The following is a 20930-nucleotide window of genomic DNA, read 5'->3' as shown; positions in this document are numbered from 1 at the left end:
TGGCATGGCAAGATTGGGGCCTTTCAAATTATGGCCATGTAACACCTTTGCTCTGCGACCTACGCTGGGTCCCATTGGGCTTCCCAGTGCAATTTAAGCTGCTAGTTATTACCTGTAAAACTCTTCAAAGCACAGGGTAAATCATGTTACCATCTCTGCTCATCTCACCATAACATGAAGAATTGGCATGCTCCGGGTTCCATCTACTTTATTTGACAATGTCATCTTGTGCTACTTAGGAGTTACTCCTTCATTGCTCTGTGGAACATCATACCTTCCCACTTTCCCTAAGGTCCAGGTGGCCCCAACCTTGTTGGTCTTACATAAGGTGTTAAAGACCTGGATTTTTCTAGGTCAGTTAATTCATTTATTTAGTCATTTATTTTTCCACATTTTTACCCCTGCCAAAGACTCCGAGTGGCTTCTATAGAGAATAAAAATCTCAACTAAGAAGTTAGTGTGTCACAGCACAAGAAATAGAGTCCCTTCTTGCTTTAGCCCCTCAGATCTGAAAATGTGGGATGGGTAAAGTTTATCTTGATTTAGCTATAAGATTAAGTAAGCTCTGTTGATTGGTTTACTTATTATTTTAACAATTCAAAACAAAATGACTTTTTTTTAACCCTGGCCATTCATTTATATTACTGTTTTTCTGGATGCTGAATTTAATTGCGTTTTGATCATCTGTATACTTCACAGAATTACCTTGGTACCTATATACTGTACCTTGTCTAAATATAAATAAATAAATGCCATGATTTTTCTTCACACCTTTTTAATGTGAGTGGTTTTTGTGAAAAAGTAGGGTATCAGAAATCTGTTGTCATAAAGTGCATTTTTGCTTGAAGAAAAGTTCTCCTGAGGTCTCAATTCTGGCTTTGTGTAGCATCAATAGGCAGTTGATAAAAGGAGTAACTCAAGAATATGTGGTGAAATGGTCTGTTTTTATTGGTTTTCCTAAATAGGTAATTTTTTAAAGTGAAGACATTGATTATGTTTGCCAAGACCCTTAAAATGTTCCCACTGTTAATCCCATATTTTCTAGGTTTAGTGACCACATTGAAACTTTGCTTGCGTCTGTTAGAAGATAAGTTTTCTTTAGCAAATTTAATAAAGTCAGCTGTTCCCTAAATTCTGGAGGTGGCAATTTTTATTTTACTTAACTAGATAGGATATTACTTTCCAGTCTAGTGACTCTAATTAGATTCATACAAACAAAAATCCTGCTCACTTTAAAAATATGCACATTTTTTATGTTTCATTTGCCACAAGATTTTGCATCCAAGTGGTCTGCTTCTTTGCTTTGGTCAGTAATTGACTAAACACCACCTACCTTCCCTCTCATTTCTCCTTCTATGTGCATATTTTCCTTTGCAGCATTATTCCTTTCAGCTGCTGTTTCCTTTTCCTTGCTGCAGTGTATTTATAAGCGTCTTTGGAAGAATGACTGTATTAGGTTCTTGTGGATCCGATTCCTGATCTGGATTTGCAAAACTTTATGGTAAACATAAAATATATTCTGAATTATTCAGGAATTGAAACATTTCCAACCTCGCTGTCAATTCTTCATCCTGATGCAACATATTTTTCTTATCAAGACCTTTGTGGCAGTTCTGCTTGATGTTACTATATGAAAGCTAAAGGTATTTCTTATCTTCTATTTTTATACTGTAGTTAGTAATGGAAAGCAGAACTGTAATTGGTTTGTCACTTCTTTGTTGAATTTTACTATTTCCACTCCCCCCCCCACTTTTTGATCACTTCCTGAAAGTCTGTCAGAAGTGAACCCAGGAACTGAAAAGTCACTTGCAAGCTGTTTCAGTTTAAAATAATTGTTTTTGGATAGACACTAATTCTGTGCTTTTTAACCAGTATCTATGTAATTGAAGATACTGAGAATTGAGATTTGAATCTGAACTAGATTTATTCAAAAGCAAGTCTTCAAGGAGAGTTCTACTACTTCACAGCAGAAGTTGCTCAGGTGGGAATCTCAATGAGTATCAATATATTTATTAAATAAATGTGTAAATTGAGATTCCTGAAGTTATTGGTGAGAAATGAGTGTTTTTAAAAAATACTCTAGTCCTGCGCTTTTTCGGAGATCTGTTTCAGAGCAGGATGGAAACACTACAAAAATAGGATGCAGCTTGAAGGACTATCACTGGCATTACCAAGTGAAGAGTAAAAGCTTATATGAAGATGCAGGTTTGGATTTAGCAAAGCTCCTTGGAACTTATCGATGGCAGACTCCTCCTCGATTCCATTGGAAGAGAACGGATGCATCAAAAGCTGATGAACATCCTCTCAGACTACAAACATTAATTGCTGATGGCTGCCAAGAAGATCCTGAAGAAAAGGTTGCTATGCCAGCAGCCAGGACATTTCGGGTTCCCTTCTGTAGATCTATCTCTGAGCCTGCTCCACAGTGGAGAGACAGAAATCCAAAACCTCTTCAGCAACCAGAAGGTGGAGAGCAGGACAGTTACTTTATCCGTGGTTTCTTCTCTACAATCTCTGGCAGCCTTTCTAAGGTTTTGAACCAGAGAGAAGAACAGGATTTAGCAGTGACAGATGAAATGGAGGACAAACATATGGATTTGGTTGCAGGTATAATTATTTTTCTAGTTTTCTTTCTGAGCCAGATTGCTTCCATCATAGAGATTATGATTGGAAATGTTTTCTTCGGAAAAATTAAGTTGTCTTTTCTCTATTACATTTAATCTTTTTGTTTTGATTACCTGAGGAAACTGATGTTATATTTTCAGATGAATTGCTAAACATTTTATAGTCTTTAACGCTGCCAGCTTCTGAGTAATTGTTCCATGTTTCTATCCATGTTGGTCCATTAAAATAACAGTTATTAAATAAGTGAAATTGTATTTCTTAATTGTCAATCAAGTAAGGTAAGCTAAAATTAGAATTAATCAATTTAACATTCTTTTGTAATGGGAAGTAATCATTTTAATGAATAGATAAAACATTGCATTATGTCATGTAAGAGATACTGGTATTAATATTTCCCAAACTACGATTGTGTTAAGTCTTCAGGCTCAATTAACGTTCTATTCTTCTTGCTTTGATGGTGCGCAGAAAAGACTGAAATCATTAGCTCAAAATCAATCAAAAATTCCTGTCACAGGATGTCTACCTGGCAGCGTATAAAGGTGCTTATAGTATAGAGTGAATTTTCCTATTTTTTCCTAGAATTACTTTTCCTCCTTTTAACTTTCTCAGTTTCAAATTCTTTCTATGCATTCCTCTCACTGTTTTCACATAAAAGCAGGAAATGACATCACTGTGTTCATTTACAAGGAAATTATGCTAAGTAAATATTGTGTAGAAAAAAACCCTTTAAATTGTACTCCAGTCAGTGAACTGATTCTTCTTACCATCTGATACCTGTAGCTTTGTTATCTCTCAGGTAATTGATGAATGCTAAAAAATCAAGTAAAAGAAGACATAAAGTTTTTGATGGGGGAAAATTTAGATTACTTAGTACCCTGCTATCACACTTTGGGTTTTCCCAGATAATTTTTACTGAGATTTACTGAATATTATCACAAGAAGAAATATTCCCTTTTCAACTTAATTGGCAGGCCAAAATCTCCAAGCATTCTGGCTTCAGCCTGACAGGAATGATGATATTAATTATCCATTCAGATTCTCAATACACAATCTAATTTGATAGAAGCTATTGATTCAGCTATAACATACTGTATGTTTTTTAAACTTCCCCTTAAAATACTTGTCTAAATTTTTCTGATTATTGCAGTAAATGTCTGTAAACATCTGGAAATCATTGAGCCTAGGGCTGGTTTGGCTGGTTTGATCTTCTACAATCAAAACCTCTTATTATGAGCGAGCTATGCTGACGTGGGCATTTAAAACCTCTTAATCACAGTCTAGTATGCTTTTGTATTGGGTAACTCTGCAATTACTTGACACAAAACAATAACCATCAAAACTAGACACTTAAGATGAATTTGAAAATCTGTATGAAAGTGTGGCAAAATAGAAGATTCTCTAATTGTAAATATTGTTAGGAATAATTTTCTGAATAGAGCAGCATTACAAAAAATGGTATACTTAGTTATAATAATTGGACTACAGTGTGGACCACAATAGTACAAATTAAGATTTATCAATTAAATGACAGAGGAAAAGAGATCACAAGTGTGGGGTTTTCTTTACTCTCATTTCTCTTTAATTTCTTTTATTGAAATGTTATTGAAAGATGCTCTGGAAACCTGGTGAATAATATATACTGCTCAAAAAAATAAAGGGAACATTTAAACAACACAATATAACTCGAAATAAATCAAACTTCTGTGAAATCAAACTGTCCACTTAGGAAGCAACACTGATTGACAATCAATTTCACATGCTATTGTGCATATTCAACTTTGTACAGAACACAGTATTCAATGAGAATATTTCATCCATTCAGATCTAGGAGGTGTTCTTTGAGTGTTCCCTTTATTTTTTTGAGCAGCATAGTTTAAATCCCTTTAAATGTTATTCAAAGTAATAGAGGGGAGAAAGATGCAATGATTAATCTACCAGGTTAGAAACTGTATAGTTCCACATTAGGTATGAAAGCTGCAAGGTGACCTTTCAGCCTTAGAAAGAAAGCAGTGGCAACTATTGCAATGCATTTCTCTACTACTAGAGTTCCTTTATTCTTGATAGTTGGTCCCAAAAAAATTGGGATCTTTCAGGCTGTTGTTGGAACTATTCATGCTGTTCTCTTTCTTGGCTCCTTTGAGAAGGTCAGTGATTCCTGTAAAAGATTCAATATGCAGGTATTTTGCTGGGACTTCTTTATGCTGTGGTGTGACTGCCAGATAATGTTAACTCCATTTCAGCTGAATTCAGCTTTCAAGGAAGAAAGGAGCATTTGAAATGGGAAGCACAATTGGGCATCATTAAAGCAAGCATTGCACGGAGAGCTAGATCCTCAAAATAGCCAGTCCACTTCCTTATATTGAACCAGTTGGAAAGAAATGAAGACAGGACTGATAAATGTCCTTCAACATCACTGAAGGGTTTTTATTGACACACAACTCAACATCTAATTATTTGGGCTTTGAATCTAAGAAAGTCTCTTGCTGTGCTCAGATAAGCACCTTTTCAACATGTATGTGTTTGTGTGTATGTTTATGTGAAAGAGAGAGATACAAACACTTCATGGCTAGAGACTTAGTGTTAATCAGTTTGGTGATATAATTACTGCATCTAAAAAATTAAATGTAAAAACTGTTAAAATACAATTAAAACTGATTTTAACAGTTTACAGTCATTTAGAGATGAAGTGTGGTTATGTATGAGCCATGCTGAGAATAACTAAGGACGATACCTTTTAAAATTATTTACAATTTAACCCGTCAGTTTAAGATGCTTTGTCAAATTGTTTCAATTGTTACCCAAATCCATTTTAAGTTGAAGTATTGTTTAGCTTAGTAAGAACTCTCATGTGTTGGTTGCTAGTATTAATAATAGCCTAAAGTATTTACTGCTCTTATAGAAAAGAATAGAAATGAAATAACTGGCAATTGTTGAAATTTAAAATACTTTGAAGTACATTGAGAAATCACATAATCAACCCATCTCTTTGTTAGAGATATATTTCTGTTTTGGGAGGAAAAATTAACTCACTGTTGTTCTTTACAACTCAGGAGGATATGTTCTAATCAAAATGGAATGCTAGCGAAATTGGGCTGATCTTTCATTCTTTTTTTTTATTTTGGAGGCTCTACCTCTCTATATAATAATTATGTTCTTTTTTTAATTTGTCATACAAATATAGTATTGTAGTAATGTTTAACATAATATAAGTATAAAGTAGAGATAGAAAAGATAAAAAGACATTAGGACAGGGATGGTAGGCATGAAGATGCACTTATGCACGCCCCTTACAGACCACTTAGAAATGGGGAGGGTTTTTTTGTAAATGTAAGGTTGAAGATTTTGGGATTAGGGGAGGAAACAACAGAGTCCGGTAGTGAATTCCAGGCATTGACCACTCTGTTGCTGAAATTGTATTTTCTGCAGTCTAGTTTTATTTTATGCCATTCGTTCACCTGAAGGAATACTGTATACCAGTGTTTTTCAACCAGTGTGCCGCGAGACATGGTCAGGTATGCCGTGGGGAAATTAGCGCAGGAGATTTGAGCTGCGAAGAAGGAAGCTCAGCTTCCGGCCTCGCAACTTTTTGCTCCCGCTCGCAGCCGACTGCACTGCTGCCACCCCGTGGCTACTGCCCGATGTCGCTGTTGCCGGCGTGATGTACAAGAGAGAAAGAGAGAGACACAGAGAGAGAGAGCAAGAGAGAGAGAGAAAAAAAAGAGAGGGGGGAGAGAGAAAGAGTGAGTGAGAGAGAAAGAAAGCAAGAGAGATAGAGAGACAGAGAGAGAAGGAGAGGTTGGTTGGTGGTGTGCCCCAGGATTTTGGTGGTGTGCCCTAGGATTTTGTAAATGTAAAAAATGTGCCGCAGCTCAAAAAAGGTTGAAAATCAATGTTGTATACAGAAAGATAGAAGCTCTATAGGGACATATATTAACTGAAGATGTTTGGTAATGAACGCATTCTGTGTTTTGAACCATAAAGATGAAAACCTTAAAAGCTGGATGAATCCATTAAAACAAAGATTAGTATAGTAGAATCTCCATGCTCATGGAGACAGCATCCATGCAGAGGTTTACTCCGTCTTATCCAATCAGGACTGAGTCTGCAAGTAAATTATATGCTTCCTCACACCGTGACTTCCGCTTTTATGACCATCTGTTCTGAAAGTGTCATTGGTTACTATGGTAGTTTGTTTCCAGGTTCAATTCAGGGTTTTGACCTGCTTCTTCTTGATTATATCTGCCATTCCCACCAGCAGAGAAGGCATGCTATGGGTCCTACTCCTACCACTTAGGCAGTCTCTGGGTGGCCTTCTCTGCTGTGGCACCTGCCTTATGAAAAAGCCCTCTCCTCTGAAGGTGGGACTGGCTTCCGAAGGTCCCTCAGGCTTGGGTGATGGCTCTATGGTTTACCCAGAAGGGCTGACAATAGTGACAAACACTATAGGTCAGCGGTCCCCAAACTACGGCCCGCGGGCCGCATGCGGCCCGCTGAGGCTATTTACCCGGCCCGCGGCAGTGTACGAGATTCTCCGTACTGAAGGAGCGGGTCCAGCAGTCACATGGGTTGCTCATGTCCAATCCGGTGGAACTGAGCCTAGTGTTAAAAAAGCTTGCCGGATCCGCCCCTTCCCCAGAATTCGCTCAGTTCGCATATCCTGCGGTTGTATTGTGATAGCTCGTTCAACATTCTAACACCTTCCCTTCGATCTTTTCCTTCAAAAGTAGTAAGAATTGTTTTATCCTTATTATTTACTTGCACTAATAGCGCCAGCCGTTTGTGGCTCGGCTTTTTTTCTTGGAGAAGTTGCGGTTTCGTTTTCCCCCGGCGGTTTTGCCGGTTACGATTCCCGCTGCCGCTTGTGGATTCTTTTAATCCTTTGGCCTGGAGGTCTTGGTGCAAGTATTGATTTATTGATTTATTGATTCATTATTGTGTATTATTAAAGGGCTTAAGAAATACCTCCTGCGGAGTGAGACGTCTTTCTAGTCTCCTGGACTTAGTCGATCGCTTCCCCTTTAAGAATATTACGGAGCGATTTTTCGGCGCGAAGGCCTTCGCGCCCTTTTTAAATTTAGGCCTCTCGTGTTGGCCCCCTGCCAGCCGCGTAGGCCTCAGTCCACCGCGTGGATCCCGGAGCGGGTCTTGGGACGCCCAGGCTTAATTCTCCACCGGCTAAGCCTCCAACCAGAGTGCCTTGGTTTACTTAATTAAAAAGTTTAGGGAGGCTGGCCCCGCTGGATTTGGGGACACGAACTCTGGGTTTGCCCAGATTGCCCTCAAGTCTCAGCAGCTTCGAGGCCTCGAAGCAGGATCCATTCCTCTTGGGAAGTCCTTGAAATTCTTCTCCTTAATTATTCAGTTATTGGCTCAGCCTTGTCTTCTGTTAATTGTCAGACTATGGCTACTTTTCCCAAGAGAGGCACAACTAAAGGTCCCAGAGAGGCCAGGCCTACAGGCGATGAGATTACTAGTATCCCCCAGGCCTCTTCCTCCTCTTCTCCAGGGGCCCGCCCCTCGACCAAGGTCACCAGGGCCGAGAAGAGAAGGGACCTAGCCCTACAAGGAATCCATGACAAATCAGCAAAACGTTTGAAAGTACAGGCCCAAGTACTCAGTAGTCAAGACCCCCCAGAGGCTTCTAATCTACCTCCTTCTGGGGTCCCTGTGTTATCTCTGGATGAGCCTAACCTAGACAGACCCCAACCTAACCTATGGGGCATAGGTCCAGAGGAACCAGATATTATTGAAGATTCCCCCCAGCCAGGATCCTCCCAGGCCTTTAGGGATTCTTCTGCCTTTCCTGCTGATATTTCTAGTTTACCTCCTGAGTTCCAATCTATTTTTGCTGTGTTGTCCAAGGCCATTGATGCCAAACTCTCCACCATCAATGAGCTTCCCTTACCTCCTCCTCCTCCTCGTCCCTCCCGCCCCTTGGGTTCTTCCCCAGCGGTTAGAGCTCCTATTCAGGATGATTCAGATTCCTCTCAGGACGAATATGAGGATATGGAGGATGATGAGGATCCCTTTCAAGGCCTCTCAGATGATGAGGAATCCCAAATAAAGGTTCCTTCTCCAATTACTATTTTTCCTTCTCAATTATTCAAATCTCTCCTCCTCAAAGCTAGAATTTCTACGGGATTAGCGGCCCAGGAGAAACAAGCCTCTACTGCCACTGATCCCCCGGAGGAGAATTTACCTTACTTCACAGAGGAACAGGAGGATAACGAGGTAATTCCTATGCCTAAATTGTTTAAAGATGCTTTACTCAAACAGTGGGATTTCCCAGCCTCTGGCCTTAATCCCTCCACCAAGGACAGAAAGTTGTACAAACTTTCCTCTTCCTATGAAGAGCTTCTATCCTTTCCCAAACCGGATGAACCTGTCAAGATCCTTCACTCGGCAGCGGCTGTGCCAGGCGAAGCGGAGGAAGTCCTCCGCCCAGAGGACAAGCGGATTGAACAAATGCTCAAAAGAGGATTCACCGCAGATTCCTGGGCCATTAAAAGTTCTGCAGCAGCTTCCTTTTTCTCCAGAGCCATGCTTCTGTGGCTTCGCCAACTTCAACAGCATATTCCTCCCGATGACTTGAGAGGTCAACAAGACTTCAACAAGGTCTTTGCAGCTGCCCAGTACGTGGCTGATGCCACCTTGCAATCTACTAGATTTTCTGCTAAGTCTATTGCAGCTTCTACAACGGCAAGAAGACTCCTATGGATTCGCCCTTGGCAAGCGGGAGTACGCCAGAAGTGGCAGTTATCCCAGGGACCCTTAAAGCGCGACCTTCTTTTCGGTGATCTTCTGGATCCACTCCTCACGGAAACCACGGACAAGAAGAAAGTTTTGGGTCCAACCACAAAAAAGGCTACCAAAACGCAGTCCTTTCGTCGCCCAGGGCGCCAGCAAGATCAAGCGGCGTCCTATCAGAGATCTCCAGGTCAGTATTCCCCCCGCTTTCGTTCCCAAGGTAGGAACTCCAGGGGCAGAGGTTTTCGCTTCCAAAGGGGAGCGTCCTCTAACAGGGCTTCAAAAAAACCTAGATGGTAATCTTTCCTCAATTCCCATAGGGGGTCGCCTAGCCCATTTCGCCTCTAATTGGCGTCTCACCTCCAAGGACCCCTGGGTCATTGACACTGTTCAAACAGGTCTTCTTTTAGAATTTATTTCTCCTCCCCCGAAACGTTTTATTTCCTGCCCTTCTCCCAGGTCCTCCTCAGATTGTAACCGTATGGAGGAGGCCATTTCTCATTTATTGTCCATCAGAGCCATTCAACCGGTTCCTTCCGGTCAGAAGGGCCTAGGTTTTTACTCCATCCTATTTATGGTTCCAAAGTCCTCCGGAGGTTGGAGAGCTATTTTGGATTTAAAGAAGCTAAACCTATTCATCAAATATAGGAAGTTTAAGATGCACTCCTTATCTTCTATTTTGGCCGCCATCCACACGGGAGATTTCATGGTCTCCTTAGACCTCACTGAGGCCTACCTCCACATTCCTATAGCCAAATGCCACAGAAAATTTTTACGTTTTTCCTTTCAAGGCAGGCATTTCCAGTATAGGGCGATGCCATTTGGCCTTTCCTCGGCCCCTCGGGTCTTTACAAAGCTCTTGGGGTCCCTGGCGGCCTATATCCGGGCGTCTCCCATCCACATTTTATGTTATCTTGATGATATTTTGATTCATGGGAACTCCCTAGAGAAAGTGAAAACAGACCTTTCTGTCACCATGTCAGTCCTTCAGGACCATGGATTTTCCATCAACTTTGATAAAAGTCACCTCCAACCTTCCACATCCATCTTACACCTGGGATCCATTATTAATTCAGAATCCTCCCAGGTTTTTCTCTCTCCCGAGAGAAAACTCAGTATAGGGGAGTTAATTTCTAACATTTTATCTAATTCTTCAGTATCCATAGTAACTCTGTCATCCCTTTTGGGGAAGATGGTGTCATGCATAGGCATCATTCCCTGGGCTCGCCTTCATGCTAGGGAACTCCAGTGGCTCCTATTACCCTTTCAGAGATCGGGGCACAGCAACTCAAATCGTCGCATTGTCATCCCACCAAGTGTTCGCAGATCCTTCAAGTGGTGGAAGTCTCCGGCCATGGACAAAGGATCCCCGTTCAGGTGCCCGGATCAATTTGTCATCACCACAGATGCCAGTCTATCGGGATGGGGCGCCCACGCCCAGGGGATGATAGCCCAGGGCACGTGGTCCCCGGAGGAAGCTTCCAGGCCAATCAATTGGCTAGAGTTAAGAGCCGTTTCCCTGGCTCTGAAGCATTTCTCTCCTCGCATTCCCAACCGGCACGTTCTCATTCTCACCGACAACATTGCCACAAAAAGCCATATCTGCAGACAGGGGGGCACGAGATCCAAGGCCCTCATGAGGGAGGCCCTCAAGTTAGGCCTTTGGGCGGAAAAACATCTTCGGTCGCTCCTAGCAGACCACATCTCGGGGAGCCTCAACGTCCAGGCGGATTGGCTATCTCGAGCAACGATAGACCCAGGAGAGTGGAATCTCCATCAAGACCTGTTCCATCAAATCAGCCTCAGATTCGGCCTACCAATTCTGGATCTCTTCGCGACCAATGCGAACGCCCAACTCCCTCGCTTCTTTTCCAGATTTCCATCCCCGGGAGCGGAAGCAATCAATGCCCTCCGGAGTCCATGGCCTCCAGGCCTACTCTACGCATTTCCTCCAATTCCAATTCTCCCGGACGTGATTCACAAGGTCCTCACCGAGAGGGCCCGAGTAATCTTAATCGCCCCTCATTGGCCCCGCCGGCCCTGGTTCGCGGATCTCCAACAGCTGTCCGTCCAGGACCCTTGGCGACTCCCCGTTTCGGGGGATATGCTGCGGCAGGGGGCTTCATTTCATCCAGACCCGGAGTGGTTCCACCTCACCGCCTGGCTGTTATCAGGAGAGACTTAGAACTGCGTGGTCATGACCCCGATTCAGTGGAGGTCATTTTAAAGGCCAGAAGGGGTTCGACCAATCGAATCTACGACCACACGTGGTCCAAGTTTCACCAGTGGTGTCTACAGGAAGGTCTCTCCCCTCTGTGCATCCCCATACACAGAATCATTTCCTTCCTTATGCAAGGCTTCCATAAAGGACTTTCCACCAGCACCCTCCGGCGTCATCTGGCAGCCATTTCATCTGTCCTAGGGGGTCCCCGCAGACAGCCTCTCCGATCCTTCCCTGAAGTTCAGGAATTCCTCAAGGGCATAGCCAACCTCAGACCTTCCAAGGTCCACAGGTACCCATCCTGGGATTTGCCACGGGTTCTCCATTCCCTCACGCAGGCACCATACGAACCCTTAAAATCGGCGTCCCTCAGGTACCTATCCTTTAAGATAGCATTCCTGGTGGCTATTACCTCTGCACGACGCATTTCGGAGTTGGCTGCCCTCTCGATCAGGCAGGACCTTTGTCAATTTCATCAGGACAAGGTAGTCTTGCGACTGGACCCCACCTTCTTACCCAAGGTCAGTTCCATGTTCCACAGAACTCAGGATATTGTCCTACCATCCTTCTGCCTCCAACGAGATCATCCCTTGGCAATTAGATGGCACACCCTGGATCTTATTAGAGCGCTGAGAATCTATATCCAACGCACTGGACCCTTTCGGAGGTCAGAAGCACTGTTTATAGCCTATCACCCCAGAGTCATGGGTACCAAAGTGTCTTCAACAGTAATAGGCCGTTGGATCAGAGGGACTATATCTAAGGCCTATGAATCGGCCTCCCTCTCAGTCCCAAGAAACATCACAGCGCATTCCACCAGGAGCGCAGCCACCTCGGCCGCTTGGGCGACTCAAGCCCCGTTGGAGGAGGTCTGCAAAGCAGCCACTTGGGCCTCGCCAAATTCCTTCATCAGGCACTACAAGATTGATGCTTACGCTTCAGCGGACGCTGCCTTCGGCAGAAGGGTACTCCAATCCGTTATCTCACACGATAGCAATCTAATCCCTCCCTAGGGACCATCTCTTGGGTATGTCCCATGTGACTGCTGGACCCGCTCCTTCAGTACGGAGAATAGGCGTTGATTGCTTACCTGAACGCCTCTTCTCGTACGGTGAGCGGGTACAGCAGTCACTTCCCGCCCTTGTATGTGTCTTCTTTACCTTCTATAATCCTTTTTCCTCTAACAATAAGAGTTGAACACTACAGAGCTTCACAGCTGAGCCTAGTCTATGGATTCGCGAATTCTGGGGAAGGGGCGGATCCGGCAAGCTTTTTTAACACTAGGCTCAGTTCCACCGGATTGGACATGAGCAACCCATGTGACTGCTGTACCCGCTCACCGTACGAGAAGAGGCGTTCAGGTAAGCAATCAACGCCTATTTTACCATCTATAATACACTAAGTTCCCGAATCTCCCCTCCACTCTGCTGCTGAGCGTCTGGCGGCGGCAAGGAAGAGGAAAGCCAGGGGGCAGGGAGGAAAGCACCCTATGGCAGAGCAGCAACAGTTCCTCTCCCTAAAGGCGAGAAAGAAATTGGCCAATTGCTTTCCTCCCCGCCCCCTGGCTTTCCACCTCCTCCTCCAGACGCTCAGCTGCAGACCGTCTTGGTCCCTCCAGTGCCGCTTTTTTGCTTTTTTGTTTTTTGTTTTGCACTGGTGAGGTTTGCGCGCGTTTGGGCACTTTTGGCGTTGGGGGGTCTGCTGCAGAGAGGGAGAGAGAGAAAGAGGGAGACATAGAAAGGGAAGGAGAGAGAGAGAAATAATGCAAGAAAGAGAGGGAGAGGGAGAGAGCGTGAGAGTGCTGATTTTTTGCTTCTTCGCTCCCCGCGGGGAACCTGGAAGCCTTGCAAAAGCATCTCGAGGGGGCAGTAAACAAGACCGGCTGTTGGTCCCTTGAAGCTGCTGCTGCCGCCACCACCCACCAAGGAGATCCCTTCGCCCAAATGGAGGAAGCGGCGGCGGGCTCAAGGGACCAAGAGCCAGTCTTTCTCGGCGCTGAATTGTTGCAGCCTCTGAGGCCGCCTCCGGGTGAAGGGATCTCCTCAGTGGGCGGCCTCGGAGGCTGCAGCAACGCAGCTCCAAAAAGAACCAGCTCTTGGTCCCTTGAGCCCCCCGCCTCCGTTCAGGCGAAGGGATATCCTCGGTGGAGAAAGGAAGGAAGCCAAAGGAAGCTCAGCTCAACGAGGACCAGCTGTTGGTCCCTTGAAGCTGCCACCGCCACCCACTGCAGAGATCCCTTCGCCTGAACGGAGGCGGCGGCGGCAGCGGCAGCTTCAAGGGACCAACAGCCGGTCCTCGTTGAGCTGAGCTTCCTTTGGCTTCCTTCCTTTCTCCACTGAGGATATCCCTTCGCCTGAAAGGAGGCGGCGGTGGCGGGCTCAAGGGACCAAGAGCCGGTCTTTCTCGGTGTTGAATTGTTGCAACCTCTGAGGCCACCTCCGCCTCCGGGCGAAGGGATATCCTCGGTGGAGAAAGGAAGGAAGCCAAAGGAAGCTCAGCTCAACGAGGACCGGCTGTTGGTCCCTTGAAGCTGCCGCCGCCGCCGCCCACTGCGGAGATCCCTTTGCCCGAACGGAGGCGGCGGCGGTGGCAGGTTCAAGGGACCAACAGCCGGTCCTTTTCAGAGCTGCACTGCTGAAGCCTCCGAGGCCACCCACCGAGGAGATCCCTTCGCCCGGAGGCGGAGGCGGCCTCAGAGGCTGTAACAATTCAGCGCCAAGAAAAACCGGCTCTTGGTCCCTTGAGCCCGCTGCCACCGCCTTCGTTCGGGCGAAGGGATCTCCTCGGTGGGCGGCGGCAGTGGCAGCTTCAAGGGACCTCGTTGAGCTGAGCTTCCTTTGGCTTCCTTTGAGGCGGCAGGTGAGCTTTGCAGCTTTGCCTCGAAGGAAGCCAAAGGAAGCTCAGCCCGGGGGTGGGTCTGAAGCAGCCACCGCCTACTCCGCCCCGCGCTTCGGCCGCACTGGGCAGCTCTGGCGGGCGCGGGGCAGCAGGGCAAGCCGCGAAGGAGGCGCAGCCTAACGTGGGTTGAGCGGGATGGCACTGACCAGTAGCCGTAAGGCGGCGGTGGGGTGGTTGGTTGCAAGGCACCAACGGCGGCAGCAGCTTGATGTGTTGCAGGACGCCGTACATTGCTGGCGCTGCGCTGGGCATGGGGCTGGCACCTCCGTCCCGGCCCAGCCAGCGGGTCAGTGCCAGCCCCATGACCATGCCCAGCGCAGCAATGTACTGCGACCTGACGTTGGTGCCACCGTCTTTGAGCTTCTGCTTGCAGCCCAGTGCCCCGCGGCATGTTGCAGGGCAGAAAAAAAAAGAAGAGAGGAAGGAAGAGAGAAGAAAAGGAGAGAGAGAGAGAGAGAAAGAAAGAGAGAGAGGGAGAGAAATTAAGTGAGAGGGGAAGGGAATGTAAGAGAGAAAAATGAGAAAATGATGGAGGGAAAGAATGAGGGAGAGGGAAACAAAACAAATGAGAAAGAAGGAAAAAAGGGAGAGGGAAGAGAGAAGTGGAAAGGAGGGAAGGAGGGAGGGAGGGAAAGAAGGAGAAATGGAGGGAAAAGGAAGGAAGGAAAGGAACAAGGAAGGAAGGAAGAAGAAATGGAGGGAACAAGGAAGGAAGAATGAAATTAATGGAGGGGCGGAGGAAGGAAGGACTTTTTTGGGTGTGTGTGTAAATTTTTGTAAATTTTTCTCTCAACATACATTCAAGCAATACAATGTACCATCTAATTTTCCCTGAATAAAATGCGGTATTTTGTCAGTAACTAATATCAATCATCAAAAAAGTTGCAAAAGTTTTTTTTTCTAATGTTGTCATCCAGGTACATACTTTTCTTTTAATTAAATTCCCTCCTTAATGTTCCTTCAAAAAGTACAACACCAATTATATTTCTAACTTATTAACCATTATGCCAAAGTGCTTCCTTCTTTCTTTATATATTTTTCTATAAATATTTTTATACATTTTTCTATAAACCAAGAAAACCTTGCATAGCCAATCAGATGTTAACAAAAGAAAATTAAAAACAAAGCATAAACATGTATGAATTTCAGACTTCTCCCCCCCCCCTCTAAATAGTACATTCCCATTTTGTCTTTTTACGTTAAAATAAGGTATGTGCAGTGTGCATAGGGATTTGTTCATAGTTTTTTTTTATAGTCCGGCCCTCCAACAGTCTGAGGGACAGTGAACTGGCCCCCTGTGTAAAAAGTTTGGGGACCCCTGCTATAGGTAGTCTTCAATTTATATCTGTAATTGAACCCAGAATCATATTGGTAAGTCATTGTGATTGTAAATGAAGCCACATGACTGGAAATAACATTTTGACTCTTTTTTTCTTTTTTTTTGCAATGGTCACTAAGTGAACTTATTCATTTGAATGGGTATTTTTGCCAGAAACGGGGGGGGGGGGGGGAACACACCTTAGAATTTCAGTCACTTGACTGTGGAACACTATGACTGTTTAAAAACTGACCCACCCAATATGTTACTGGGGTGGTAGGCAATATGACAATTTATGACAGCTGGAGGTGCTTTACAGGTTGTAAAATAGCCATTTGGTGACTTCAAGTGGACATAAAATGACTGGCCCTTGAGCGAGGACTCTCTGTATTGATTTTTTAAAACCAAGAGATTCCTAAAACTGAGGGCTCCTGTCTCTCTTGTTTAATTGTTACATTGCAGCATTTCAGGATTTGCAAGAATGAGAGCTGTTTGTTGCTAAGTTGACAGCAAAACCTCTTTGGCAGACTCTAGGTCAGTGATAGCGAACCTTTTTTTCTTCGGGTGCCAAAAGTGTGTGCACATGCTATCACGCATGCATGAGTGCCCACACCCATAATTCAATGCCTGGGGAGGGCGAAAACAGCTTCCCCCACCCCCCAGAGGCCCTCTGGAGACCGCAAATGTCCTGTTTCCCAAGTTCTGGTGGGCCTAGTAGGTTCATGTTTCATCCTCCCCAGAAATCAAGGGCTTCCCTGGAGCCAGGGGAGGATAAAAACGCCGTTCTTCATCCTCCTGGAGGCTCTCTGGAAGTCAAAAATGCCCCCCAGAGTCTCTGTATGAGCCAAAAACCAGCTGGCTGGCACACACATGCACGTTGGAGCTGAGCTAGGACAACGGCTCACGTTCCAGCAGATATGGCTCTGCGTGCCACCTGTGCCATAGGTTCGCTATCACTGCTCTAGGTTCTGCATAGGGTCAGAATTGATACTGCATGACATTCACGGGATTAAACAAGGATTGTGGAAGGGTTTGGTGAATGTAGACACTGCCATTTTGTAAAATAACCTTTACATAAAATACATATAACCAGATTTAGAATATTACAACAGTTTAGTCCATGTATTTAGAGTGGAGAGAGAAGGGCCCTGCGGCATAAACTGCTAATTTATGGTCTGGAGAGTTTTTGCTCTAACTGGGTTATGATTGAGCTTGACTGCTGCTCAAACACCAAGTTCTGCACAATGACTTGCAAGATAAATTTAATCTGACACCCAATACTGTTAGGTCCTGGAGGATGAATTTTTCTACCTGAGAACTGCTTAACCACCCCAGAATATTCTCTCAAGCTATATGTAATGTTTTTTTCCCCTTCTAAATTCTGAAACTAGGTTTAATAAAAGCCCCTTATGTGGAATATAACTTATTTTACTGAATATTTTTATAGGGCAACCTATCCTGTTTTACTGGAGATTTTTATATCTATCTGTGCATTGAGTTTGTCATGTCCCTTTTGATAAACTTCTCTTTTCCCCATAAAACCATTAATATTTCTCCCTCTACCCCTCCATCTCTCTGTCCCTTCCTCCCTTTCTCTCCCCTACTCTCTCTCCAGATGACAACATTTGTGTGTTTTTCTAAGTCTTGCCTGTGATTAATCCACACTTCTATGAATTCATTTCCAAATGCTGATCTGTGATGTTCCTCTGAAAACAAAATCTGATACTTATTGACATTCCAGCTTTCTCAAATGTGGTTAATACTGTTTAGTAGTTCTCATACACTTCTGGATAATGTCATTATACTTTTTAGATGTTTAGATGCCTTGGTTTGATTTGGGGGAAGGGTCTTGATATATTGTTTCGGATTGTAATGCAAATTATAAATAATTGCAGCAATTAGAGATTTAATCCAATAGTTTAATTATAGACAACTCCTATTTTTTTCACATTTGCCTTCCTGGCTGAGGCTTTTGGAAAGTTTGTAAATTCCTTTCTTGCTGTATAATTGCCCCAACATGGATATTTTGATGATGTCACCAGAGCCAAGCCCCATTCAAAGTACACTTTATTTTTTTATAATTTCAGATGATTAGCATGTCATTGAACAAGTAAATCTGGTAGTGGTAGAAGCATATTTACCTGCCAGAGTTCTCTTGTGAAGTTGTAGATTTGACAGTTGTTACCTGCTGCTAGTCTTCGGAGAGGGGCGGCATATAAATCTAATAAATTATTATTATTATTATTATTATTATTATTATTATTATTATTACTACCACCTGCTATTGTACAGGGTTTGGTTTTTACACTGAGGCTCTATGCTTTAAAATTGCTTATAATTTTGATGTCTTTTAAAGTGTATATCTTGTAATATTGAGGATAGTTAGATCTTTAACATTTAAATAAACCATGCATCTTTTTTTTTTTTGCACCTTGTTCATCTCCCCCCCCCCCCAACAGTTAACTTTCTTGATAATTGGTCATTATCCCTGAGGATCTTGCATAGTAGTTCATCCAATTTTGGATTTTATTATCGCAACCTGAAGTGAAGAAACTATTTGATAAATGAGATTTCGATTGAGTTGAGCCAAATTTAGTTTCAACTAATCCTTGCAAATGAAATCTATTCATGCTATTTTGTCATAAAAATATAAGCTTGAACAGTTCGGCCTGACTGTGAAGACTTCTCAGAAGCTAACCTATACTGATAGAGAACTGGCATATTTCCAGCAGGGTGACCTTATGGAAATGAATCTCCGGTAAAAAGAAAATCCATTGTTCTCAAAGCTATTGGAATCTCTTACTTTTCACAAAAGAGTTTAAATAGGGGTTCGCTTATGTACATGCCACAAACATGGAGCCGTGGGGCAGCAGGATGGATAAAGACTAGACATTCTTTGGGAATATTTTGTTGCCATCTAGTGGAGATGAATATCCTTGTTCCTTACAGATAGTTATAGTATTTCATGTCTCAGTCTCTGAAATCGAATGAAAGTAGCAAGAGCTCAAAATACATCAATTATATATGTAGTGGTAAATCAGTTATTAATTTTAATCAAAGGAGGCAGAAGGGAACTGATATAGTCAAGCTTCTGTTTAAACTATAAGAGGCTGAGTTTTGTTACTATTAAATTGGTGTAAAAGTTTGTATATTAGTTTTTGATACATTAGGTAATATTGAAGATAAATACTTTGGGTGACAAAGAATATTGTTGGATATCCTGACATTTATTACCATTGTTTATTACCATTATTTCATTTTGTGAAGGAAAAATTGTTCGCTTTAATAAATATTTTTTAAAAATATATCCAAGTTATGCATTGTGGAATGGCATGACATTCTAATATCACAATAGGCATAAAATACAATTTGTAAAATCTTAATTTATTTTAAGTCAACATTTTGAGAATATGTGATTTATTTCAGAAAGAAGAAAACCTTACAGGGCTCTCTCCCTCTCCCCCCCTCTCTCTCCCCCCCTCTCTCTCCCCTCCCACTCCCATCTAATTTCTTAAAAAATCACACAATAAAATATTTGTTTGATTTTTAATTTCTGTTTGCTTCTGAAGGCAATAGCTGACACAGAGACGGACAAGTAACTTTTTAAGCAATACCTTCTATTTACTGTATTTGACAGTCTCTTATTTCAACAATGATAGAGCAGTTATCCAGGGAAATAATTCATTATAAAACACTGTGGAAGCTATCTATATATCTAAGTGCTATTATTGGGGGGGGGGGGGGGTGATGCCCTCAGTAGGATGCAAGCATCAAAATATTATATGGTGCTTATAACTGGCTGCTGAAAATAAAAGCAACAGCAAAACAAGTTCTATATTCCATTGTTGAATATTCATCATGGGCTACTTGTTGCTGCTGGTTTCCAAGGCTACTCGAGTAGCAAATGCAGAACAAGCTTTGATATTCAATATCCTAAATTAGACATTGATTAGACTTGTGTTTTTCTCTGCTTAAGAATATATATTAGAGATCCACAAATTCTTTAAACAATTCCCCCCTTTTTCTCCCAATCAGGTTTTTAGGTCTTGGAGAGTCTCAGAACTATGTGATTGTGTGATAAATTTCCTTAACTGAGACTTGGAGATGGAAGGAAAAATTTTGTGGTATAAGAAAGTGGCCCTTGAATTGAAGCTCACAGTTTTTCAATGAAACACATAAAAGAAAATAAATGTAATATATAGGGAAGTAAGAAAACCCAAATAAAACAGGTAGTAAAACCGCAAACTATTGTTTCTTTTGCTCAGTAATCCAGTAAGGATTTTCAGAATCTTTTTTTTTTAATGTGCATTTGTATTTACGTAGTTATCCTCACTTAATCGCTTACATTATTTATGTCAAATTTGCAGAGTTTATATTTTTCATTACTGAAAATGTGTACTTTCCATTATTACAATGTTCTCATTCTTCCATTTTAATACTACATGTTTGTCTGGTTCTTTGACACATAAAAATGATTATAGGTATTCACTGCAGTACATGCTTGAGCCCTCTAATTGTTTAAACTAGTTACAGGAAGAATTGTGTAATTAAAGCTGCTATGGACATCTAGGGAATAAACTCCATTCCTATGGAAGGTCTTGTTTAAAGTTTGGAAATGAAGATAAATAGAACATTACTTCTTCAGCCAAAGATTCATTCAGAGAAGTTTATAGTAAACATAAATAAAACTTATAATCTTTATATATAGGAATTTGCAAAATAAATGGTGAAAGATAGAAATAAGGTAAGCAAAATTATTTCAATGATAAGAAAAATAACAAGCATGTGAATAAGAAGTTTAAGGGCAAGTATAACAAGTGTTTAAAACTTGTCTTTATGATACAGAAAGTTTTGGTGTGGTCATAGAGATGGAAAAGGATGAAAAATGGTAGGATATCAAGAGCCATAAACAATGAGAATATTTAAAAAGATAGAACTTTGAAAGTGATGAGAAACCAGAGAAAGAATTTAATGCAAGAGTAAGTAAATATGCTTTACTGGGAAATATTGTGACCATTTGGAGAATGATAGTATTATAAGAAGGAAAGACCAGCAAGGTTTGGCTTTTTATGTATTTTCTAAAGTTAATGGAGCTCCATTAATGTGTGTGTGTGTGTGTGT

The 20930-nt window shown here is 42.6% G+C and overlaps 1 protein-coding gene across 5 annotated transcripts in view; it reads left to right on the top strand.

The window, feature by feature from the left end:
• The window catches only part of RASAL2 (RAS protein activator like 2), a 271051-nt gene that overhangs the window by 94355 nt on the left and 155766 nt on the right, over positions 1–20930 (top strand). For 4 of the 5 annotated variants that reach the window (XR_011558627.1, XM_070746688.1, XM_070746686.1 and 1 more), the window contains exon 1: positions 1791–2607. The exons of the other annotated variant lie outside the window; for it this stretch is intronic. Coding sequence is in view for 3 of the 4 variants with exons in the window: in XM_070746688.1 (XP_070602789.1) it covers positions 2058–2607 (550 nt within the window). In the remaining variant the exon portion in view is untranslated. Of the gene's footprint in view, positions 1–1790; positions 2608–20930 lie in introns of those variants that run through there. 5 annotated transcript variants of the gene reach the window in all.

This window comes from Erythrolamprus reginae, chromosome 3 (genome assembly GCF_031021105.1).
Source record: "Erythrolamprus reginae isolate rEryReg1 chromosome 3, rEryReg1.hap1, whole genome shotgun sequence".
Lineage (NCBI taxonomy): Eukaryota > Metazoa > Chordata > Lepidosauria > Squamata > Dipsadidae > Erythrolamprus > Erythrolamprus reginae.
Note: the sequence above shows the minus strand (reverse complement) of the source record. Positions and strands in the feature narration are given on the sequence as shown.